At 42.6% G+C, this 26,408-nt stretch overlaps 2 protein-coding genes and 2 pseudogenes across 2 annotated transcripts; 1 reads left to right on the forward strand and 3 right to left on the reverse strand.

The window, feature by feature from the left end:
* Nucleotides 1-2,841: 2,841 nt before the first annotated feature.
* Nucleotides 2,842-5,574, reverse strand: apoeb (apolipoprotein Eb). The gene is made up of 5 exons (XM_071908504.2): nucleotides 5,502-5,574; nucleotides 4,974-5,037; nucleotides 4,723-4,876; nucleotides 4,190-4,477; nucleotides 2,842-4,097 (listed from the first exon to the last, which is right to left on the reverse strand). The coding sequence occupies exons 2-5, from the start codon at nucleotides 5,014-5,016 to the stop codon at nucleotides 3,749-3,751; spliced, it is 834 nt and encodes a 277-aa protein (XP_071764605.1). The 5' UTR covers nucleotides 5,017-5,037; nucleotides 5,502-5,574; the 3' UTR covers nucleotides 2,842-3,748.
* A 7,279-nt stretch (nucleotides 5,575-12,853) lies between these two features.
* LOC139918963 (uncharacterized) lies at nucleotides 12,854-14,235 on the reverse strand. Its single transcript, XM_071908509.2, has 4 exons — nucleotides 14,101-14,235; nucleotides 13,931-13,982; nucleotides 13,611-13,761; nucleotides 12,854-13,460 (listed from the first exon to the last, which is right to left on the reverse strand). Exons 2-4 carry the CDS (start codon nucleotides 13,968-13,970, stop codon nucleotides 12,926-12,928), a joined length of 726 nt encoding a protein of 241 aa, XP_071764610.2. The 5' UTR covers nucleotides 13,971-13,982; nucleotides 14,101-14,235; the 3' UTR covers nucleotides 12,854-12,925.
* Nucleotides 14,236-15,396: 1,161 nt separating this feature from the next.
* On the reverse strand, nucleotides 15,397-16,437 carry LOC139918961 (uncharacterized; annotated as a pseudogene).
* A 5,437-nt stretch (nucleotides 16,438-21,874) lies between these two features.
* Nucleotides 21,875-23,352, forward strand: LOC139918952 (uncharacterized; annotated as a pseudogene).
* Nucleotides 23,353-26,408: the final 3,056 nt, after the last annotated feature.

The raw sequence follows: 26,408 nt of genomic DNA on the forward strand, positions 1-26,408 counted from the left end.
TATCACGTCTCTTTTCACACCAAGTAGTCTGCAGCCCAAGGCCAAATGTCCATTCAGTGCTGAGGCCCATCAGACCCCCGAGGTGCCATTGCTATGATGAATAGCTTACTATTGAGCTAAATGAGCCTTCACATGACTTACCACCCACACATCACCTTTGAAAGAGACCAAATCTGCATCTTCTTTGGTCACCGGTGTTGTGTGAGTGGCCAGTAGGTTTATGTATGAGCCTGTGCTTGCGTGCATATAAGCTCCTCTTGAATAATGGTAGGAGGCACAGGGCGTGAAAGTGCATGTCTTGCCTGCTCCCAATTTGCAATAACAAGCTTAGAAAAAGGTTGTTTTTGTCTTTCGCCAAGGGCCCCTGTGGTGATTGACATTGTGTGCCAACTCTGTAAGGCGAGGGAAAGGACGGAGGAGGGAGAGGGGTCGTTACAGGAGGTAAAATCTCTGCAGGGGTGTTTTTGGAGGGGTTACTAGCAGTCATCAGCTAGCTAGCACCTGCTAGTTTGCTGGGACTTTTTGTTGCTGGGCAGTTCTCAGACTGGAGACACCCTACGGCAAGAGAGAGCAGAAGTGCTGACTAGCAGGATGCTTGTGGTTTTCCTGTTTTCGCCATGGCCAGATCCCTGAAGCAATGGATGGTTTACTGTAGGAGTTTCACTGGTCTGTTAAAGGGGGAGTTGCTGCATAAACACTGATTTCCGTAAAGCAGTGATATCATAGCAACAAACACCTAGTCATGTTCTTAGTCACTCTTTCACTTTACATGCAATGCCCTTTAGCACAGATAGTACGAAAGGTAAACATGTTTTCTTAGAAATTACAAGACAGAGTTGTTCTGTAGGAGGCCGGAGGCAGTAGTTTCAAAACAGAACATGTGGTGGATGGGGGGGGGGGGGGGGTTGTTACATTAAATTAATTAATTAAACTAGTTAATGAATTAAAAGGTTTTTACAACTAACAGAATAGTGCATCTTTCAGAGACATATTGACAACTTACAGGGTTTCACAGAATAGACAGGGTCTCACATACAGTGCAAATGGGCATTGCAGGACGTACAATGGACTGTATGTCAATATACATATTTGATTCAAAATCATTATTTTGTGTGGGGATACGCATATGGATCTTTCGATCAAAATGATTATAGTAGTCCATTAATTGTGTGACCTTTATGACTCCACGTTTATATCTTCATCTCATATCTCCAACTGCTTCTTGAGCAGTTACCAGCTCTGCATTTAAAATGAATCTCAGAAAAAGTTGATACAGGTCTTGAAGTTCACAGAGTTTATGTTTCTTTATGAAACAATTCTAGTTTACTCAAACTTCCAAGAAAGACAACACAGCTGCCTCTTTATGCAGCAAGGACCCAAGTGGAGGGTCAGAGGAGGAGAGCGGATGAACAAGGGACAAATGGTGTCCTCTGCTGGCCTCCACTCTGCACTTCAAAGGAACGACCATGCTGAGTTTGATACACACAACTATTCAAACCTTTTTTTTTCTTATCCTCCAGAGAGTGATATGATCTTAGGACAATGTTAACCATCTTTTCCCCATGTGGTGGGTGCCAATTTGCAGCAAGCTGTTCAGGTAATACAGAAGACAATTCCAATTTAGTGTCACTGAATCCTGTGGAGTAATATTTTTTTTTTGTTTTGCAGCACATCTTTTTCCTAATGGCCTTTAGACCTGTCAGAAAAAATTACACAGAATGTTTTGATGGTGTGAATCTATGTGTGTGTATTCTGTGTGTTTATGTGTTTGCGCACACATGTGTACCTACTTACACTACTGTGTGTGCGTGTGTGTGTGTGTGTGTGGGGGGGGGGGGGGGGGGGGCACGCTGTCTGCTGTCTGCATATTTGTGCATGCATGTATGTCTGTTTTTTGTTTTGTTTTGTTTTTTGCAGACCTATGAGTGTATACAAGTGTGTATGTGTATGTGCATACACTGATGCACACGTACTGCCTTATAATTTGAATTGGGCCAAGCTGCAGGTAGGAGAGATAGAATATCTCCGTAAAAAGAACATGAAAACACTCAAACAGGGGCACAGAACGTTCCCAAATGCCTGCTGGGATCAAAAGAATGGAATCTGAGAGCAGATCCTAACAAGTCTGGGCCAGAAAAAAAGGAGGGGGAGAGAGGAAGAGAGAGAGAGAGAGAGAAAGAGAGAGAGAGAGAGGAGGTTGGGGGTAAAGTACAGGTACAGGGAGGGAAGGGAAGGAATGACCCTTTATACTGTTTTGTCAATTTATTTATTAGAGGATGAATTACTTCTGTAGGAATGGTAGTTAAAAGAGAGACCATGCAAAAAAGAAAGAGGGGTGGGCTTGTGCCTGTTTGTGAGTGTATGTGAGAGAGAGTTTGCGAATTGTGTGTGTGTGTGGGGGGGGGGTGGGGGGTGGGGGGGATGGGGTGGGGGGTACTCTGAGACAGAAAACTGTAGATAAATGCCATTATATAAGTAACCTTTCAGCCTTATGCAACAACTGCTAATCATGATAAAGAACATGTGTGGGGTGGTTTTACAGGGATGAAGAACAGGGGAGCTTTAAGGTTATTAGGGTCCAGAAAGAAAGAAGTTGCTCAACAGCATGATCTCAGGACATTTTGTTCAAAGCCTTTAAGATTTTGATTCTGTTCCTTGAGAGTGTGTGTCTGTGTGTGAGTTTTTCTGCATTTATAGTTAAAGTCCTGTAGAGAAAGATGTTACGACAGTGGATCAACAAAGGCCTTGTAGAGTCCCACAGTTATTGTAACTGAGCTCCACCTTAAATAATAGATCACTCTTAAATGTTTGATCAGAGAAGCAAACACTAGAAACAGAGCATCTTTTTTAGGTTCTTTATTCACTCAGCGCTGTTCAGCACACTGCAGCCTAGATGCACAGAGACAGGCAGTGTACTGTGGTGAGCAGCATGGTGGGTATGTGACATGTGAAACACCAGAAACACTTTGGTCAGACTGAAAAACAGGCAGCGTTACACTTTACTCACTGATTGTGATAATTACATCAGGTCGCTTTGCATTACACTTCTCTTTGAATCACAGCAAAAAGAAATCCAGAGTGGGTGTAAATACAGACAATACAGCAAGGCACTTTAGTGGTTCAGTATCACCTCTAGATAAACTGGTGGACACACAATGTGCCCCCATCTGATGACATCATTCAGTGCATTTATTGAAATGAAAGACCCTTGTGTTTGGGTGCATTCAGGGACGGTGTGTGCTGGGGTCGCTGCCTATATGAGGCTCAAAAGCGGGTACAGTTACGATCCCCCTTCCCCTAACCTCTGTCTTTTGTGAACCAAACAAGATGTTGGAAGCTTGACACTGAAACTCAGCCACAAAATGGTGGAGTAGACAGCTAGAGCAGTTAACTCATGGTAGACAAGCAAAGCATATTTAAAAACAGCGGCCTCCTGTTTGTGTATGAAAGGCTGTTATTGAGCGTGGGGCTTGTGCTCAGTGATCAGGGGAGATGATAAGTCAGAAGATAAGGTGAAAGATAAAAGCGACAACAGTGATCAAACAGAAGACAAGACCCAAGCAGACGATAAAATCTGCTGATTGCTGAGCACCCACATAAATGAAGATATCATCAGTAACTCAACTCCCCCTTTTCCCCTCTTTTCCAGGGTATAAAGAAATCAGCGGTCCACACATTTCCCCTTCTACTTAACAAACAGTGGGCCGCCAACCATCTAAAACCCTTTTAAGCCCCTTTGAGTCTGTGTTTAGGCGGCAGCGGCGGTCTCCTTGACCTTGTCCATGATGTTCTGAATCTGCTCACGGATCTGGGCGGCATAGGGGGAGATCAAGTCGCTCAGCTCATCGATCTTGCCCTCCAGGGAGGTGCGCAGTTCCTTGGCGGTGGACTCCAGCTGGCCCTTCAGGCCCTCTGCCTGGGTCTCCAGCTGCTGGCCCAGGCCCTCGGTCTGACCCTGCAGCAGAGCCGTGAAGCTGCTCAGCTTCTCGGCGGCGGTCTCATGGGCTTTGCTGACGTAGGGCTCCACCTGCTCCTTGACCGTCTCCAGGTTCTGGGAGGTGCGGGACTGGAGCTCACCCAGGTAGGTAGCCACGGTGCTGGTGGAGAGGGAGAAGGAAGAAGAGGTGGTTAGGTTTCATATTAACAATATAGGAATAATTGAAAGTCTAAAAGCCTCCATCCTACTTACTTGCGAATCTCCTCGGTGTCCTTGTTCAGGCGCTTCTTCAGCTTGCGGGTGTAGGCGTTGACGCGGTTGTTAACATCATCGGTGTTCTGCTCCACCATGCTCTTGAGCTCGCCCAGATACTGGGTGCTGCGCTCCTTGGCGTCCAGCATGTCGGTCTGCAGTCTGCTGGCCAGGAGCTGCAGGTCCTGGGACAGCTGGCCGGCGGTGTCCTGGGCATAGGGGCTGAGCTTGGACTGGATGTCATCTCTGTATACAGTCAGCTCTGCCATGGTGTCAGTGATGAGGGTGCTGGAAGCAGAAAAGCAACATGGTCAGACATGGGGACTGAGGAAAGTGGTGAAAGGGTGAATATAGAGCAAGAGTGGGAGCTTAGATACATGTGGGATTCATAGTGTATAAAATGAGGCTGCAAGAAACACAGGAACTTGCAAAGACAAGGGGTAAGACAACAGTAAGTTGTGAGCAACTAGCCATAGCTGAAGCACACTTCTATTTTAATAACAGTGATCCAGCAGCAGAGGACAGTCACTTACTCTAGCTCCCTGCTGAGCTGAGAGGCCTTGAGGTTCTCCACCACTCCATCAGCTTGTTTGTTCAGCTCAGACACATACTGCCAGAAACGATCCACAGTCTCCTCCCAGTGGTTTGGGGTGGCATCAGCCTGGCGCACAACGCGGGCGTTGCAGCCTGTGTGGATAGAAAGGACAATTAGGTTAAATCACTTAATAAAACATCAATAAATAAAACATTGGGTTAGCAATGTCTAGACCGCCAAGGTGCTTACCAGTGACGACTGCCAGAGCGAGGATCAGAGCTACAGCCTTCATGGTTGTTATAGACAGATACACCTATGGGCAACAAGCCAGAGTGTGAGAAAATGCTGCTGTATCCCAGTACACAACAGCAAGACACAATTCAAGCATTAAATCAATGAGAAAAATACAACAGATCTAATAGAAAAAGAGTGCAAGAGTGGATGAATTCTTCTTCAACTTCATAAGCAACTTTGCTAGTTTTAAAATCCAGCAAACTAGCTTTTTAAATGCAATTTGTTACATTTATATGTACAATTTTAGCAATTATCAATGCTTTTTGAAATTATTGTGCAGCCAATATCTTTCACAAGTTTTAACAAGTAAACACATACATGTGCATAAATTGTCATAACTAGTTGACTAGACTGAAATATAACCACAAAAAAAAACTAGATGAGATTAAACAGATGAATAGAAAGAGAGTGTAATTTTTCTGAGCTAGTAGTAAAGACAAAGATCTAAGATCTCTCCCCATGCTGTGCCGTGTCCTCACTCACCTGAGAGGTTCAGCTTCTTCCGTGCTCCCGGGACAGTCGCCGAGGGCTTTTATAGGGTCCCGGCAGGCTGCGGCGAGCTTGTCGCCGGGGGAGTGTGTGTGTGCGCGCGCGCGCCCGCGTTCATGTGGTGATGATGATTTGTCTGCAGAGGCTCCTGTTTCCCTCCACGCCATGTGCCACCAACACCGCGTCCGAAGTTCTCACTCGTTTGCATTGTTGAAGGCAGCGATTGAGCAATCTCTCCGTCTACGTAAATAACTGGGTAAAAGTTTCAGGTTCAATGTCATGACAGTTTATTCTGAGTGGATATGTTTTTTTTTTTTTTACTCAGATAACAAACCTTCAATGAAATGTAGCCTATATTATTGCAGAACTATATAGGAAATATTGCTTTGATGTTATTCATTATAGGAGACCAGACCAGACCAGAAGTGCATTTTTTTCTTCTCATTATCATCCCAGTCGTCTCAGCTGAAGTCATTAACATTCCTGCCTTGGCGCCATTATGTAAATTACCCAATCACCTTTTATATGCATTTGAATCCAAATCCTATGCCCATAGGGCTGCTGACCATTAACACACACACACACACACACACACACACACACACACACACACACACACACACACACCAGTGCATGAACATGCTCCCATTATCACATTTCAATTAGTGAATGTAGCAAACTATGTTGTAGGAACTGTGCTGTTCAAATGAGATTTTTCTCATTTGGAACATATGGATATACAGCTTTTGTTTACATGTTTTTTTCACAGATTGAGCTGCATATACTAGAGCTGTGAATAGGAGCCAGCAGTGATCAGTACAAACAAGGTATCAGCACAAGATGTTGAGGGGCATGTTGGGACTTGGGGACACTGAGGTACAGCAGTCCCACACTGTACAAAGGAAGGATTATGAGTCAGGCATAAAGTACTGCGTGAGGACAGAGAACAAAAAAATAGAGTTTACAAAAAGGATTGAGGGAAAAAAAACAGAATTACCATCTGGTTTTATGTTATACAAATAACTGGGGAGAGTATGAATTAGCCAACATTTTGATATTGAACCATTAAGGCTATACTGGAGGCAACAGTACACTGTTTTAAGTAATTTTCAGCAATTTGTATATGATGTAGGCAAAGGGAAGAAAAATTTGATGTTGCAAAAAAGTGCAGACTCCAGCCAATTTTGAAACAAGTATCAAGCTTTTTCTTCTTTTTAAAATTCTGCCTAAATTGCACAAGGTTTTAGGTCTTGCTTGTTGTGAAATATCTTGGAGCAGCAAAGGACTCAGTTGATGTTTTCTGATAGCTCATCTTTGATTTACATTCAATTGCTTGTCTGTGAGTGTGTTTACTGACCTGTGTGTTTTAGTATTGTGACAGTAAATCTGGAATACAATGACCTGAGTCGGTCAAAGTCATTCACCTCATCAGGGCTAGATATGGCCCAATGATTGCTAGTGGCTTATATAGAAACTAGGCGATACATACTGTATATCTCACAGATCAGAGCTTATACCAGTTGTGTTTTGGAATTTAAAGTGGCAAGATGAACTGGAAATAGAGTCATCATCAATGTTGCAAATAGAAGTATAAACCATACATTTTTACTAATTACAGTTATACATTTAGGCCATCATCTGTCAGCTATGACCTATCAGTGTATGTTTTCCTGAATCAAGTAATGACAAAAACAAAGCTAGTCTTATCAAGGGCAACGGCGATTCCATCATTGCCAATGGGTAATGACCTTTGCGCTTTGGGACCTGGCCTCTTTGTTGTCAGCCTGACAAATTACTCTCTGTTCAATACTTAGAAAAAAAAAAAACATTTTTAGGAACAAAGTTTGAATTGGTTGGCCTGGACAGGTAATTAGTGTGTGAACATGATAATGTTAGTGTGTGATAACCCACAAAGGTCGACTATCTGTTCAGGGATTGTGAGACTGAGTATCTACCAAATAATTCAGCGATCTTGTAGTGAAATAAAATGTTCTTTTTTCAAAAGCAGCCACTAAACAACTGGACACAACAGGTTAATAAATTGTCTTGTAAACTCTATATATTGAGGTGTTACTTTTCTGAGAAAGACATAAAAGACAAAAGACCTTTGACCTCGGTATTCCACAGCAGTAGTGTGTCACTGCAGGGGCGTGTTGCACAGAGAAACATACGTTCAGCAAGATAACAAGTCCAGTCCAGTTCAACACGTAAACTAAGATTAGTAACTTAATCCAAACACTTTAACAGATTCATAGTCACGCAATAGCTGTTTTCATTCATTCATTTACATTCATTGGGTAATCTCAATATAATGGAATGTTCTTCCTGTCTTATTCCGGATTTGAGGATGATGTTTAGTTTTGGCTCTCTTTAAATCTTGTGTTCTAGTGCTGACATGAACTATTTTTCACCTGCACTACATACCGAGATAAACTTCCAGTAGAGATGGCAGGCATTGGCTATATACTGCATTTTATTAGACCATTTTCAAGCATTTCTACTTGTGTATTTGACAGAATGCAGTGGAGACGGAGTGACGTGCGACAAAGGTCACGAGCTAGAATAAAACTCCCAAATGTCCTGATCTTATGGTAAATGCCTGAGCACACTGAACCACAAGAACAAAGAGTTAAAAAACAAAGATGGAGAGGGAAGTGAAAGAGAGAGTATCAAGAAGAACCGTGAGGTAATACAGTAAAATAACTGACAGGCAGGCAGACACGGTTGTGTAAATCAAAGCATCTTCCTCTTTTGCGCCGCAGCAGCTGGTTGAGGTGGAGTCATGTCCCATGTCTAACACAGCAGTGTGTGAGAGGGCATCATTGGATGGTGAACGATTGTAACCCCAGCTTGATGATATCTTCTCTTAGTCAGACGAAGCTGGATGGAAGATTTTGGTCTTTGGTTAAGTCCGGGTGATCTCAGCTCTCCAAAGAAGGCTAGACTGGCACCCAACCATTTACATGAGTCAGTGAGGTTATTACAGTTAAGGCCTCTGGGTTAAAGGCTGCTGAACTGGATGTTCAGGTTCACAATTCAGTGTTTTTCCTGTGAGTGTTTGTGAAAATATTCCCCATCATCTCCTTCTGAGTCACAGTGGGATCAGCTGATAGGGATGTGTGCCACATGGAGCCAGATGGCTGAGTATGGCTGCCATGGCTGCTGAGTAGCTAGCACAACCGTCCCGTAACAGAGGGGTCACAGGGTCAAACCATGCAGCGGCCAGTGTGTGTCCATCAACAGCCATATGTCCTGTTGAAGTGTCCTCAAGCAAGAGCAATTCCCACCTTCCCACTCGTTGTAAGTGGCTCTGGATGAGAAAGCCAGCTGAAAGAGTACTCACATTTCAGTTTCTTCACTTTCACTGACATGGCTACACCAGTATTCTTGTAACTTCATAATTTATGTGGAAAAGAACCAGCAGTTCAGTTAACAGACTGTCAGTAGAGCATTTACACTTAAATGCAACGGCACCAACTGAACAAGGGACGGGATCTAATCAATGAGAATGAGCCTCCTATTTCCTAGTACACATACGCAATCACATACATAGCTCTCTCCGTTAATTTATTCTGCAATACCATCAACAGTTATCATACATAATAGATGTTAACCATTAGCATGTGGCTTTCCTGACAGCTGAAAAGATTAGATGAAACTTTAATGATCCCTGTGGGGAAATTGGGTAAGGACTATTACACCTGCCTTGGTAATGTAAACGTATCACCAAAAGTAAAAGCCTTACAAAACCCACTGCTCTATATGTGGCAATAAGAGGTTAAGTGGAGGGATGTGGTTCATGAATTGCAATCTCTGGCTCAGAGAAACTGTGTCAGCCCAAAGTTGAATTGGTTTTTCATGTTGAATGAGTTCTCCACAAGCCAAATATTTTGCTAAATCCTGCACCCTCCCTAGAGGTCTTACATCAATCTGAATGATACAATGATAGGGAATTGATTTTTAGAAACAATACAAACAAACACATTCATGATCATCCGCTGGGATTTACTGCACTAAGAAGGATGTGTCATTTTAACACATCTATGTGTCTTCTTTGGGACTACACACACTTGTGTTACTTTTCAACACAAGATATGTTAATAACGACACATGTTGTGTTACAATGTATTGTCATTAACATATGTTATGTTGAAAAGTAACACAAGTGTGTGTAGTCCCAAAGAAGACACACAGATGTGTTAAAAATGGCACATCCTTTCTAAGAGTGCCAGTTTGAATACAGCTCATAGTGTGCTGTCATGTTTATTTCTGCTGTCTGACTGTAGAATACTGAACTTACTATGCTTAAAAATAACCAACAGTGTTTTGTTTTTGCTTTTGGGGGATCCAACTTTATTTATACCTTCAATATTAAAAATACACACAGTATTCAGATCAAATAACAAAATATCATACTTTTTCTTCCCCAAAACTACACATCACAGCTTGAAAAACATGGACTGCAAGTAAGCTTCCAGATAAGAAAAAACAAAGTGTTGTGCGTGCTTGGAGGGTTAACGGTGTGTGGAGCCGGTGACAGTTGGGGGCAGAACACAGGAATGTTGTTTGCCACTGGGTAAGGCAGCGTGGGAGAGATCTGCCAACGGGGATGGAGGTATAGAGGGACGACTGAGGAAGAAAGAGGTGGAAGAGGGAGGTGTGTAGGAACTTCCAGACGTGCAGAGACCTGAACCTGAACATGCCCGTCCATACCCACTGTTGATGCTTAAGGGGGGGTGTGGCGAGGGCTGAGATTTTGCAACCAGATACTGAACAAACAAGACTGGCTGTATTCACCACTGATTTTGGTGTTCAGTTAATATAAAAGCTCCTCGTTTGCCGGTGATTCCTTTCCTCTGTTCTCTCGCAATTACATATAATTTTCAAAAAGCTGTTCCCAAATCCATGTGGTGAAAGTAGACACTACGTTGCCCATTTCTGCGCTTTAACATGCAGTATGAAGTGACTGTGTATGTTCACTAGATGGCAGTCATTGTTGTGAAAGACCGTTGAGTTTCCCCCAACACTGCAGTAATGCCAAGTTGAAAAGATGACATCAACATGCGTTTTCTGTGTGTGACACATTTAGAAAGTACTTCAAGAGAAATTCATGGTCAGAGTTCCTGTTTCCTTTAAGGTTTTGAAAGAAATATGCAATTAATTTTACGGCTGAGTTAGGAAAATATTCTATATATATATACGTTCACCAAACATTCATTAGTTAACAGTAAGAAGTTGTACCGTTACAGAATCAAGGGGTGAGTAATGATATTCAAGAACAAATATAATAATCTGTTCCTATCTTGTAAAGAGATTATTGTTCAGTAATGGCATGCAGTGGAAGCAGGCCAACTTTGGGTTAGAGAGTGATTACATTTCTTTACAAGACATGGTGTCGTCACTTACATGTTAAAAACCATAGCTTCTTCAAACCTTATCAACATTTACTCATGATTTGACACTAATATTGTAAATAACACAATAGACTTTCTAGGTTATGTTTTACTTTTGTTTTATTTCCATAATATAAGAAGAGAACACAGAAAATCACAACAAAAAAACAAACGCAGGTTCCTCTCAGAGTATGTTCATATATATAAAAATACATCTATAGACATCTTAAACTTTCAAAACTGTGAACTTGTCCACTCTTTCTGTTGACAACATGTATGTGTTAAGATAATTCTGCTGGACTTTTTTGTTTAATGTAAAAGGAAGGTTGACTTAGTTGCCATTGGTAAGGGACTGGTGGAGGGTGGTGAACCCAGCCTGGAGGTCCTCGACAGAGTTGATCAGATCCTTCAGGCCCTCAGTGATGGGGGCCAACAGTGCCTGGGTCAGGCTGTCTCTCAGCACTTCAGCCGCTCTGCTGATCTTGGTCATCAGGTCCAGGGCCATCGGGGGAATGGGAAGCTTCTCCTGCAGGGCGATTACATAGTTGCCAGCCCAGATGTTGCTCAGATGGTCACTGGACAAGAGACAGCAAAAAAAAAAATTGAGGTTGGGGTTCATTCAAGAGTTGGGAGGAATTGCATGTCTGACATATATCAATTATCCTCATCTAATACATATTGAACATATTTCATGTCACCACTGGTCCCACATGTCATATGACTTACAACACTTGCTGCCCAAGCGGAGTCTCGCTGATCATGTTAAGGGTGTCTGCAGCTATCTTGGCTGCCTTGGCGACATCGTCCCAGAAGGCATCAGTCCACACTTCCAGCTGTGGCTTGGGCTCATCAGCATAGAAGAGGTTGGCATGGGAGCCTTTTGACAGTTTTAAGATATGAGGATATTTATTCCAGTGCATATTTACCCCTGAGCCAGGCCTAAAGTACTTTGTCTCTAAATGTCCCCTCGTGTATCAGTTGATATTTTTCACGCTATAAATTTTGCACCTTTTAAATTTTACTTCAAGAATAACATTTTGTTATCATGCTCACCAGTGAAAATGGCTAGGGCGAGCACAACAAGGACCTTCATGGCTCTCAGATTCTACAACATCGGTTGCTGCATTGTTCAGTGATGCAGCTTCTTGCTGTTATCGTCTCTTTTGTATTTTTTAATCCATTTCACATGATCACCAACATAATATTGATATTACTCTTAAGCGTTTGACTTGAATTAGTTACCCATTAGTTACTGTTTCTAAGGACAAGGTTCATTCAAGGTTATATTTGTGGATTTTGCCACTCTTAATCTGTCGCCGATCACTTAGCAATTTCCAGCCTTTTCTTAGCAATAAATAGCTCTTTGGCTACACAGGCAGAACTTCTCTCCTCAGTTTCTTTGATGTCAAGCTTTGATCAGATATAGGTGCTTTATTGTCTCTATCAGCTTGACGTTGTGCCAGTTAACGTCACAGTAACTCATATTAATAGTGAAGATCTAATGTATGATTTCAATGTTCAACAAACCCTATGTGTCAGTCTGGCCAAAGGTTGGCTGACCCATGCACTGTTAGCTCCTGACGGACAAAGTGGCCACTGTTTCAGACCATAGTTCACCATAGTTCAATGGTCAAATAACATGCAATAAAATCATGAAAGAGCAGCATTGACATGGTGTCGTCACTTACACGTTAAAAACCATAGCTTCTTCAAACTTTATCAACATTTACTCATGATTTGACACTGATACTGCAAATAACACAATAGACTTTCTAGGTTATGTTTTGCTTTTGTTTTATTTCCATAATATAGGAAGAGAACACAGAAAGTCACATGGTCACAGACCAACACTCAACAAAAAAACAAACGCAGGTTCCTCTCAGAGTATGTTCATATATAAAAATACATCGATAGACATCTTAAACTTTAAAAACTTGTGAACTTGTCCATTCTTTCTGTTGACAACATGGACTTGTTCAGATAATTCTGTTGGACTTTTTTGTTTAATGCAAAAGCAAGGTTGACTTAGTTGCCATTGGTAAAGGACTGGTAGAGCGTGGTGAGCTGGGCCTGGAGGTCCTGGACATAGGGGTCCAGCTTTTCCTGCAGGTCCTTAGCGTAGGGGGCCACCAGCTCTTTGGCCTGTGTGGCTCTGTTATCCAGCTCAGCCTGGACCTTCTCAGCCATGGGGACTACACTGTCCTGGAAGTCCTTCAGGTGCTGGTCCACTTTCTGCCTCAGGTCCTCTGTGTAGGGCTGCAGCAGCTCCATGACACTCTGATCCAGGCTGCTCTTCAGCTGCTCGCTCTTCTGCATCAGGGTGGTCTTCAGGGCCTCAGTGTCCACCCGCTGCTGGACCTGGGACCTCAACTCATCAATGTAGGGCTCCAGCTTGTCGCTAGCAGCTCTCAGTTCCTGGGTCAGACTCTCTATCAGCATGTGAGCCCTTCTGCTGATCTTGGTCATCAGGTCCTGGGCCATTGGGGGAATGGGGGGAAGCTTCCTCTGCAGGGTGGTTACATATTTGTCAGTCCAGAAAAAAACGTTTCTCAGATGGTCACTGGACAAGAGAGAGCAAGACAAAGTTGAGGTTGGGTTTTCATTCAAGAGTTGGGAGGAATTGCATGTCTGACATATATCAATTCTGAACATCCAATACATAATGAACATATTTCATGTCACCACTGGTCCCACATATCATATTACTTACGAGACTTGCTGCCCAAACGGAGTCTTGTTGATCACCTCAAGGGTGTCTTCAGCTGCCCGGGCTGCCCCGCTGGCGTAGTCCCAGACGGCATCAGTCCACACATCCAGCTGTGACTTGGGCTCATCAGCATAGAAGAGACTGGCATGAGAGCCTGTTGGCAATTATAAGATATGAGGATATTTATTCCAGTGCATATTTACCCCACTCCAGGCCAGAAGTCTCTAAATGTCCCCTTGTGTATCAGTTGATATTTTTCATGCTATAAATTTTGCACCTTTTAAATTTTACTTCAAGAATAATATATTTTTTATCATGCTCACCAGTGAAAATGGCTAGGGCGAGCACAACAAGGACCTTCATGGCTCTCAGATTCTACAACATCGGCACAAGAGACAAAGCAGGTTAGCACAGCATGTTCACCAAGGAATAATTTGTTGCCTGAAAGCTTAGTTGCTAGATTGAGGCTGTTCCCCTTATTTCTCCATCTTACCTGAGTTTATTAGTATATCTGCAAGTCCACTCAGCAGCGTGTGTGTTAAGCTGGTGAGTCTGTGTCTGTTTATACAGCTAGCCAGGTAGTAATGACCCCAAAGTCCAGCGGCTGGTTGCTATGTTGTCACCTTGCCTCACCCTATAACCAACACAGACGCCTTGTTCCAGAGAGTCACAGACATCCACGCCACACGCATGCACACGCCCATACTCTTACCCCCCCCCCCCCCCCACACACACACACACACACACACACACACACACCTACCTAGCACCATTTTGCACTTTCATATCAGTAATCATCTATGACAAATCAATTTTGGTTTGGAATAAAAAATTATTGCTGCATTGTTCAGTGACGCAGCTTCTTGCTGGTATCGTCTCTTTTGTATTTTTTTATCCATTTCACATGATCACCAACATAATATTGATATTACTCTTAAGCGTTTGACTTGAATTAGTTACCCAGATGAGTTAAGTATTGCACCTTTAAATATTTCTGCTCATGATAGACTGGCGCAGTATACAGTGCTGTTTCTAAGGACAAAGTTCATTCAAGGTTATATTTGTGGATTTTGCCACTCGTAATCTGTCGCAAATCACTTTGCCTTTTCTTAGCAATAAATAGCTCTTTGGCTACACAGACAGAACTTCTCTCCTCAGTTTCTTTGATGTCAAGCTTTGATTCAATATAGGTGCTTTATTGTCTCTATCAGCTTGACGTTGTGCCAGTTAACGTCACAGTAACTCATATTAATAGTGAAGATCTAATGTATGATTTCAATGTTCAACAAACCCTATGTGTCAGTCTGGCCAAAGGTTGGCTGACCCATGCACTGTCAGCTCCTGACGGACAAAGTGGCCACTGTTTCAGACCATAGTTCACCATAGTTCACTGGTCAAATAACATGCAATAAAATCATGAAAGAGCAGCATTGACATGGTGTCGTCACTTACATGTTAAAAACCATAGCTTCTTCAAACTTTATCAACATTTACTCATGATTTGACACTGATACTGTAAATAACACAATAGACTTTCTAGGTTATGTTTTGCTTTTGTTTTATTTCCATAATATAGGAAGAGAACACAGAAAGTCACATGGTCACAGACCAACACTCAACAAAAAAACAAACGCAGGTTCCTCTCAGAGTATGTTCATATATAAAAATACATCGATAGACATCTTAAACTTTAAAAACTTGTGAACTTGTCCATTCTTTCTGTTGACAACATGGACTTGTTCAGATAATTCTGTTGGACTTTTTTGTTTAATGCAAAAGCAAGGTTGACTTAGTTGCCATTGGTAAAGGACTGGTAGAGCGTGGTGAGCTGGGCCTGGAGGTCCTGGACATAGGGGTCCAGCTTTTCCTGCAGGTCCTTAGTGTAGGGGGCCACCAGTTCTTTGGCCTGTGTGGCTCTGTTATCCAGCTCAGCCTGGACCTTCTCAGCCATGGGGACTACACTGTCCTGGAAGTCCTTCAGGTGCTGGTCCACTTTCTGCCTCAGGTCCTCTGTGTAGGGGTCCAGCTGACCCTGCAGCTCCTTGACACTCTGCTCCAGGCTTCTCGTTCTTCTGCATCAGGGTGGTCTTCAGGGCCTCAGTGTCCACCCGCTGCTGGACCTGGGACCTCAACTCATCAACATAGGGCTCCAGCTTGTCACTAGTAACTAGTCCGTAGGTCAGACTCCCTCTCAGCAGGTCAGCCTCTTTGCTGATCTTGGTCATCAGGTCCAGGGCCATCGGGGGAATGGGGGGAAGCTTCATCCGCAGGTTGTCTGCATAGTTGTCGGCCAACATCATACCGTTTCTCAGATGGTCACTGGACAAGAGAGAGCAAGACAAAGTTGAGGTTGGGTTTTCATTCAAGAGTTGGGAGGAATTGCATGTCTGACATATATCAATTATCCACATCCAAAACATATTGAACATATTTCATGTCACCACTGGTCCCACATATCATATGACTTACGAGACTTGCTGCCCAAGCAGAGTCTTGTTGATCACCTCAAGGGTGTCTTCAGCTGTCCAGGTTGCCTTGGCGACGTAGAAGGCATCAGTCCATACGTCCAGCTGTGACTTGGGCTTATCAGTAAAGAAAGGATTGCCATGGGAGCCTGTTGGCAGTTTTAAGATATGAGGATATTTATTCCAGTGCATATTTGCCCCTCTCCAGGCCTGAAGTACTTTGTCTCTAAATGTCCCTTGTGTATCAGCTGATATTTGTCACGCTATAAATTTTTAAAAACATTTAAATTTTACTTCAAGAATAATATTTTGTTACCATGCTCACTAGTGAAAATGGCTAGGGCGAGCACAACAAGGACCTTCATGGCTCTCAGATTCTACAACATCAGCACAAGAAATGAGGCAGGTTAGCACAGCATGTTCACCAAGGAATAATTCTCACCTGAAAGCTTAGTTGCTAGATTGAGACTGTTCCTCATATTTCTCCATCTTACCTGAGTTTATTAGTATATCTGCAAGTCCACTCAGCAGCGTGTGTGTTAAAGGATAAGGCTGGTGTTTTTTAATGCATTGCTTACCGTCAACAAATCCTATGAAAATAACAAAATCAGCAATGATTTTGTTTTGCCAACAAGTCTCGTCCATGTAACCAGTGCCCAATGCAGCCATGTCCCAGCAGCCATTGTATTAAAAAAAAACGGTTAAAAACACGTCAAAGAGCCATGCCGTTGCTCTGGGCAGCATATATCTATGGCACAGGGTAAGGGTCAAAATTAAGACTACTGAGAAGCCGGCGGAGGCTATATCCTTGCCGAAGCCAGCTACTGATCTGGCCAATGATAAGCCGGCAGTGGGAACTTAGAAGCCAGCGGTGGGAAATGAGAAGCCGACTATTCATTCGACCAAGGTGGTAACTCATGCGTCTAACCTAGCAACCCACTGGATCGGCTACTGGCTTGGCTGGTCATTAGCTTCCGAGGCTGGTAACTTAGGGTGACCACATTTTCAAACCCCCAAACCGGGACCCTTAAGTGTACCGCACGTTCATGCACGCGCACATGTATGCGCTTATGCACGCACCATAAGCGTTCAGGATGGGGGATTATTTCAGTGCTTAGCACACCTAGTGACTGCACCTTTCAACACCATGGACAGCGCCTCAGCAAACGAAAAATTATGTTTTGTCTTTGTTTTGTCATAGGCTAGCAACAGCCTTGACAACGACACATTGATTGATTGACACACATACAGACAAATCAGTGTTGAATTCAGACGCGTGGTGCATTGTTTATGTTTTTTGATTGGGTTAGGTAATAATGAGCGGGACAGAACATGATAAACGTCTGTGTAAGTGCTGAAAACAAGTATAATACTATTATTATTATTTTAATTGTGGTGAAAACCGGGACAATTTGGTAGTGAATGTTGAAAACCGGGACATTTTAGTGTTTTACAGATATTTGTCGGGACTCGGGACACCCATCTTGAAACCGGGACAATCAGACAAACCGGGACGTCTGGTCACCATATGGTAACTAGCATGCAGAGGCTATCAACCCGCTGGATCAGCTACTGGCTTGGCTGGTCATTAGCTTCCGAGGTTGGTTACTAGCATGCCGAGGCTAGCTAGATTAGCTACTGATTTGGCTGGTCACTTTCTTCTTTTGTATTTTATTGGCAGATTGGAGCCAAATGCGGCGCGTTACCGCCACCAACTGTAGACAAATGGGATTTATCTAGATTCTTTCAATTAGTCTATTTTTTTGGTACCAAAAAAAAGGTATTCTTTCTCCTCCGTTTCCGGCAGCGTAGTCACCGACTTTCCTTTGCTGACAATTTATGTGCGGCATTGCTGCTTATTTATCTTTTGTTTTATCTTTTTGTCTTTTGTTTACAAACATATATAACATATGTATTTTAGGTTTTGTGCTCAAATTCAAAATGGGTCAGTTTCAGTGATTTGTTTCCCTTAAATTGTGATTTTTTTGGGGGGTTTAAGCAACTACGGCGAAATGCTGTTGGTGGCGGTAACGCGCCGCATTTGGCTCCAATCTGCCAATAAAATACAAAACAGTCCCAACCAGAGTTTTTTTCTGATTATTGCGGCCAAAAATGCTTGATTTTGCTGCGGCTTTTCTCAAAAATTGCAATACAATTTGGGAGGTTTTATGTGCTCTTTTTGCGGTAAAATTGCGGGAATTGGGAAAAATTGCAAGCAAAGGAAAAAAAAAATGTCTCTCTCTCTCTCTCTCTCACTCACTCGCACACACACACACACACACACACACACAGCCTCCCCCTATTCTCTCCCACTCTCCGTTTAAGCTATTAACTCTTCCAAGACCTTGAATTTTGCACTCACCTCGATTCTTGCTGCTTTTGTTTTGTTTTGCACGGTCTATGGCAGTAATTTTTGTTGGCAGGTGAGCTTTGTTCATCTTCCACCTGAATGTGCGCTGCGATGACATAAGTTATCACGACACCGAATGCGACAATTGGTCCAAATCACAAGCAGTCTGTTGATTTGGCCGTTTCATGCGGAAAAGTTGCGGCAATTTTGCAAAACTGCAAGCTCTTGCAAATATTGCGGAGATTTCTTGAATTTGCGTTGATTGTTGCGATCGCAAAATCGCAAGTTCCTGGAGGGACTGACAAAAGAAGAAAGTGACCAGCCAAATCAGTAGCTAATCTAGCTAGCCTTGGAAGCTAATGACCAGCCAAGCCAGTAGCCGATCCAGTGGGTTGCTAGGTTAGACGCATGAGTTACCACCTTGGTCGAATGAATAGTCGGCTTCTCATTTCCCACTGCCAGCTTCTAAGTTCCCAGCGCCGGCCTCTCAGTTACCAGCGCCGACTTATCATTGGCCAGATCAGTAGCTGGCTTTGGCAAGGATATAGCCTCTGCCGGCTTCTCAGTAGTCTTAATTTTGACCCTTACCCTGCGCCATATATTTCATCATCGCGATGCACCGGGCCAGCTGACTTTTTCCTCAAACAATAAGCCGGCCGTAAAGACATTTGCGATCTCAGGAAAGTAGTTCCGTAGCACCGAAAATAGTGCCCGGCATAATGAAGAATTTGTTCCCATTTGAATTTGATTTGGTAATAACTATAACAGCCTGACTTTTCGTGGTAACAGTTAGCGATTTTTAAAATTGAAACTATGTCTTTTTGAGCTGTATTTCAAGGTTATTAGCTTACAATTGGAGCCAATGACTTCCGGGTTGACGGCTAAAAACGATACGTGGGAAGTCAGAAAGTAACGGGAGTAGAGCAAACGCATTGTTGATTTTGTTATTTTCATAGGATTTGTTGACCGTAAGCAATGCATTAAAAAACACCAGCTTTATCCTTTAAGCTGGTGAGGTTGTGTCTGTTTATATAGATACCCAGGTGGTAATGAACCCAAAGTCCAGCGGCTGGTTGCTCTGCTGTCACCTTGGCTCACCCCTCACAGACACCTTGTCCCAGAGAGTCACAGACATCCACGCCACACGCATGCACAAGCCCATACTCTTACACACACACACACACACCTACCTAGCACCATACACCTTCATATCAGTAATCAACTGTGACAAATCAGTTTCGGTTTGGAATAGAGATTATTGCTGCATTGTTTGATGCAGCTTCTTCTCATTTGCATTTTTAATCCATTTCACATGATCACCAACATAATACTGATATTACTCTTAAGCATTTGACTTGAATTAGTTACCCAGATGAATAAGAGTTACACCTTTAAATATTTCTGCTCATGATAGACCGGCGCAGTATACAGTGCTGTATAAGGACAAGGTTCATTCAAGGTTATATTTGTGGATTTTGCCACTCGTAATCTGTCGCAGATCACTTTGCCTTTTCTTAGCAATAAATAGCTCTTTGGCTACACAGACAGAACCTGTGTCTTAGTTTCTTTGATGTCAAGCTTTGATTCAATATAGGTGCTTTATTGTCTGTATCAGCTTGACGTGGTGCCAGTTAACGTCACAGTAACTCATATTAATAGTGAAGTTCTAATGTCTGATGTCAATGTTCAACAAACCCTATGTGTCAATCTGGCCAAAGGTTGGCTGACCCATGCACTGTCAGCCTCTGACGGACAAAGTGGCCACTGTTTCAGACCATAGTTCACCATAGTTCACTGGTCAAATAACATGCAATAAAATCATGACAGAGCAGCATGTTTTTCAAGCAGTGACTTTTTTCTCTTTTGGTGTTTTGAAAATAGTTTACTGAGAAGAATGGTAAATTTGTGGAGCCTTGGTGTCAGAGCTTATTGGTGTAGGTTAACAACATGAACGTTAAAGCACTACCTCGGCTTCATTTTCCAAGGATGTTAGCTTGGCCCTCACTATTTCACTTAAAGCTAACACAAAAGCCTAAAGAGGATTATGAATATGATTGAATATTACTACCACTATTACTACTGCTTAAAATTACTATGCTTTTGCTATGCCCTAGAACATTTGAATTTGTGTTAGTGAACATTACCACCATGTGACACCCAGGTGTCACACAGATGTAACACAGTTCTATTGAGAATTAATTGGGAAAAACTGAAAAGGTAACCGAGAGATCCCATTCCGAGAGACATTTTATTATCATATATGTTATCACTGCAATAAAATGAACCAGATTTACTTGTAAAATCTCCAACAAATGGTCTGCAAAGTTTCCTGTTCACTGTCAGTGAAGTAGCCTATCTAGTAGGTTGTACACATTCATGATGTCACAGATTACAGTCTTTGTTTTGTGGCCTCTTGCTCTTGTTCACATGCTGTTTGAACAGTCCAACAAAGTTAATGCAATATATACATTTTTAAATTGAGCAGTCATTTCCTTGAAAACCCTTAATCCATCACATATACCCACATCTTTCAAGAGTGTCCTACCTGATTCGTTGTGATGTTAAAAGAGAAATACATTTTTCAGTGTGACATGTTCAATCATTGTTCAGTGTAAGTCACTCATGGGGTCATTTGCTCCTGTCAGTGATAATTATTGTATCTCAAGCTTTCTGGTTATCAGGGGGAGCTGATAATTAATTCAGTACCATAGAAGTTGAAAAGAAAACCTTCAGTCTGCCAATCTTGCCTTATTACACCCCATATCCCTTTGTGTCCCCCTCTCAGACAGAGTGGCAACACTGAGTCCCTTTGAGATAGCCCTTGCCCCACAGCTTCCTGTGTTACTCTTGTTATCTGACATGAGTTCCAGTGTGAAGACCTGTGACTTAGATGTGTGAAGGCTGACACTTTTAAATTTAGAAATACAATGTTATTGTGAGAAATAAAATATAGACTTGAATGAAAGTTAGGTAAAACTAACTACAAAACATAACATTTCTGAAACAATCCTGACATAAAATTGTACCTGGTCTGTAAGTGATTCAAATTTGTTTTTCACGTTTTCTACAAAAGACATTTTAGTGCCTCATGCTATTTCATTCACGTTGCTTGATCTTATTACAAAGTCCGCTGGTGTGAGGCTAGCCGAGGTTATCTAGAGTTATCTGCGGGTCATTAGCACTGAACTACGTGGACAGTTAATTACATCTCCTAAATATCTTCTAAAGAGGGATTAGAAGTAGCTGGCAGAGATAGACAAACTATGGAGAAAGATGGCTTTTGTTGTTGAGGAATTCCCAAAAGTAACATAATAACCTCAGTACAATAAGTTCAATCAAAAATTGTGTGGTGTTGTGCGTGTGTGTATGAGTATGTCCACTGTAAGCCTCAGCTGTCATGTGACAGTAGCTAGGAGTAGTAGCAGAGGCAGGAAGAGACCGGCTGTGACAACATGGCAGGGACTCCTGGACTTTGGGCTTTCTGCTACAACTGTCATCTGTCTGCAGTATATATACAGGGAAGCACTGGCCTGACACACTCACAAACACACTGAGCACTCAGAGATACACAAGCAAAAATCAGGTGAGAATTACTCTAGGCTTCAAAACAAATTGCGGAGAGTAAAAAAATTCAACCATGTTTTGACATTTTCAATGCAGCTTTGAAGTTAACTTGATCAAGGATTGATCTGTTTTTCAGGAAGAAACGCAGTCATGAAGGTGTTCGTGGTTCTTGCTGTTGCAGTGCTGTCTGGTAAGTAGCAAGACATGTTTTATGATTGAAAGTAAGAAGTTTATCAAGATACCAAATTATCATTAGTAAGTACTCTATCTAGTTCTATATAACCAAACTTGAGGCTTGATTCATCGCTACAGTTACACATTCAAAGGTGCGCATAAGCCAAAGACATGGCAGAATGGTTTCTTTAACCAATGGAAGTCTATATAAACTAAAAGTAGCTCTACTTTTGTCTGAAAATCAATCACTGCTCTTGAACCTGCCATTGTCTCCATCCAACAGGCTGCCATGCCAATCTCTTCTATGCTGATGAGCCCAAGCCACAGCTGGAAGTGTTGACTGATGCCTTCTGGGACTACGTCGCCAAAGCAACCCAGACAGCTGATGACACCCTCCAGATGATCAGGAAGTCTCAGTTTGGACAGGAAGTCAAGTAAGTCATGTGACATTCAGGGTCATTGGTGGCAGGACTTATGATGGATATATGCTGGACAATGATATATACATTGGTATTGGGATTGGCATGGTATGATACAGAAGTGGAAGATGATGAGCCAACTGAACATTTCTCTAATCTGTCTTTGTCTCTCTGCCCTGTCCCCTCTCTCGTCCAGTGCCCGTCTGACAGATAGTGCTGACGTGGCCAACAAGTATGCAGTCACCCTGCAGGCGCAACTTCCCCTGGTGGCCCAGGACCTGATGACCAAGATCAGCACAGAGGCTGAAGTGCTGAGAGAGCGTCTGAGCCAGGACCTGAGCACTGTCAGGGACAGGCTGGAGCCCTACGCTGATGAGATGAGGACCCAGGTCCAGCAGAGGGTGGAGCAGCTCAAACAGGACCTGGCCCCCTACGCAGAGTCCCTGGACTCCGAGGCACTGAAGACCACCCTGATGCAGAAGAGCGAGGAACTGAAGAGCAGCCTGGAGCAGAGTGTCAAGGAGCTGCAGGGTCAGCTGGGCCCCTACACAGAGGAACTGAGGCAGAAAGTGGACCAGCACCTGAAGGACTTCCAGAAGAATGTGACCCCCATGACTGAGAAGGTCCAGGCTGAGCTGACTAACAGAGCCACGCAGGTGAAGCAGCTGGTGGCCCCCTACGCTGAGGACCTGAGGGAAACACTGGACCCCTATGCCCAGGACCTCCAGGCCCAGCTCACCTCCCTCTACCAGTCCTTCGTCAATGCCAACTAAGTCAACCTCCACCTCCCTCATCATTCACTAAGATGTTGGCCTTGCTTGGTCTACCTACTTGACTTAGTGAAACATCCAAAGTACTAATTTTAATACCTGAATTGTACAGTGAACCAAATTAAAACCGGGCATATGCCCACAACGTAGTATTTATTGCTAAGTGCAAGAAAAGAAATACAAAGCAAACCTCTGCACTTATGAAACATGTATATACTTTATGAGTTTTTATCTTGTGCTGTGAAGTTTGAAACTGTACATTTTTTGTAATTTTCATAAGTTATCAAAAATAAATAAATACATAAATCTGTGCAAAATATAAACTTGAGAGTTCTTTCTTTCCTAATGTTAAACCAACTATCTTTTAGAGGGTAGATATTTCCATACATGGCCCATTAAAGTTTGCAATTTTAAACATCCATTTCTAAAGGAGACAATGATAGCATGATCATAGAACTTGAATTCAAGTTATATGTAGCCTAATACATCTATTTTTTGCAATTCTTTCTTTATTTGGGAAATCAAGAATTTACATAGTTTTACTTTCAGTCCTACAGAAATGAGGATTATCACATAGTAATCACAGCTGTATCCTGTATGCTTCCTCCCCCTTTTTTGTTTTTTGTTTTTAGAGATATTCAGATACATGGAGGGAGTTTTCCCTCTCTACATCTTCCCCTTCTAATACCTGTGTTATAGTTCTCCCCTTTCCCTTTTCCATACACTCATCTTTTAATTAACAACTTGTACTGAAGTATTTGCTCTTGTGGATGAGTAAGTAACTATGTACATTAGCCTAATAGATTTTTAAAGCCTATACTGTGAATTCACAAGCGATCCACTGAAAATAAACGACATTGCTAAAGTAATGACGAGCAAATAAACACATGGAGGCACCACCATATCCCCTGCCACAGTTTTACTAGTGGGACACGTGCTGCTGTTTGCCATGGGAGTTTGTATTATTGTGACTCTGCACAGTACCAGCGCTAATCTCCCAAGTCCTGACATGTCCTGTCACAGTTTCGTCTCCTGCCAGTTTCTCCAGAGGCAGACCATTGTTTGTGTACTTGTACTTGTCAATGCATGCCAAAGAACTACTCTATGGTGAGAACAATAAAGTAAAAAAAAACTTGCCTTGAGAAACGTGGATGACCAACGTGATGTGAGAGAGGCACAATCACTTAGTCCATCCCAATTTTGTCTTTTGTTTTATATGAAAAAAATGTTATACTATATGTATAAAACTTAGATGCATTGTCGGTTCCTTCTTTTCAAAATGAAAGTCATTTATTTTGTTGATGTTTTGCAGCAATACATTCACATAATTCTTTCAGCGGTTCTTCAACTCTGAATATCATAAAATTGGGGCAACAAAAATTGCTGCAACCCCTAAAAGTAGTTCTTATGGCAAATTTGCAACAAGAGGTGGTCAGTTTTTATGCAGCTGTTGTTGCATACACACACACCCAAACCCAAGCACAAACATTATACGCACTAGTTTATGTCAAACCTCCTCCTTCTCCCCCTATCTACAATGCCAGCATCCAGCGTGGAGGGTCAGAGTCCACTGACAACACTACAAACACACACACACACACACACACACACACTCACAATGCACAGTTGTTCCCTGTTTGCTTCAAAACAACCAGACAGACCCAAGAAAATGCAAAGAAACAAAATATGTGTGGGAGACCCATACTAGAGATATCTCACCAGCCAACCTTTCAAAAGAACCACTGATTTTAAGCTTGACCCCAGTGTGTTTTAATGGAAGCACTGCCTGCCTTTCCTACCTTACAACCATTGCTGCCTAATGCTTTTTCCATGCAGCAGAGAGCAGGATTGTGCTCGTTTTTTCCCCTCTTTCATTGCAGATGGTTATAGACTGATTTGCTTTCTTCATAAAACATAAGACCACAGGGACCGGCCCACTTGGAACGATGACAGCACACAATTATTCTGTGAATATGAACAGCTCTTTCAGAATTGCAAGCACACTAATCATTCATAGCCCCCAATGGAGACCGGCCTATACTGTATTTCTAGGTTATGAATTCCTACTTGGAAATAACTGTTTTCCTTCAACTTTCTAGCACCTTACAGCACTCTCTTTGCTACCTCTTTATTCGAGATGCAAACAAGCCAAAGCAATTTTATTGACTGCAAAGCTCTGACGGACTAAACAAATGCAGATTTGAGATCACACACTCTCCATCCTGCCTTATACCCGCTTAGCACTTGTGTGGGCACCCAAGGGGGACCATTCACACTGTGTTGTTACACGCTGTGGCCAAAAGGCATTGTTAGGCCTTGATCCCATGCGGCTACTTCTTAGTACTGGAGGCTAGATTGATGTCTCTCCCATTCACACTCGGTGCCATAACACAGGCTTTTGAAATGTTTTAAGGGGGTTGTTTTTTGACGCAGGAGTTTCTTTGAACAAGATGCGTCTTGCTTTGCACTGTAATGACAAACAGAGATTCAATCTTGTTTTGATGTAGATAAGAGGTTATTATATTGCTCTCAGGTTGATAAGTACATCAGTACCTGTGGAAATGAGGAGATAGCTGTCTCATGTTGACGGGCCATTGTAAATCCCCATCCCCTCTAGCTATGTGTGTTTTGTTTCCCCTTGTTCTCTCCCGTGGAAAACACTGGCTTCAGACCAGTGGTATGGTGAGAGATGTAATTACAGGGTTGTTGAACAACAAGGAGGAATCTGGTACATTTCAGCTCATGCAGAAAATGTCTCTGATGAAACTCACAGGTTGGATAGATCTGTGTTTTTATCACTGCAATGCAACATGCAACACTATTCAGACTAGAGACTGGAGGGGACATCAGTATCAACTGTTCCAATAGAAGAGACTACAGTGCCACTCAGTGGTGGAACTGTGCAGCAGTGTAACGGCTCAAGTAAATATTTTATATTTTAGACATTTAGCTGACTCTTATCCAGAGTGATATGCAATGAATGAGCAAGTATGGGTTCAGTTGTCTTGTTCAAGTATGACAGGCCATATGGCTGAACCTGTCTGCAATTGAACCTTTTG

Source organism: Centroberyx gerrardi, chromosome 12, assembly GCF_048128805.1.
Source record: "Centroberyx gerrardi isolate f3 chromosome 12, fCenGer3.hap1.cur.20231027, whole genome shotgun sequence".
Taxonomy (NCBI): domain Eukaryota; kingdom Metazoa; phylum Chordata; class Actinopteri; order Beryciformes; family Berycidae; genus Centroberyx; species Centroberyx gerrardi.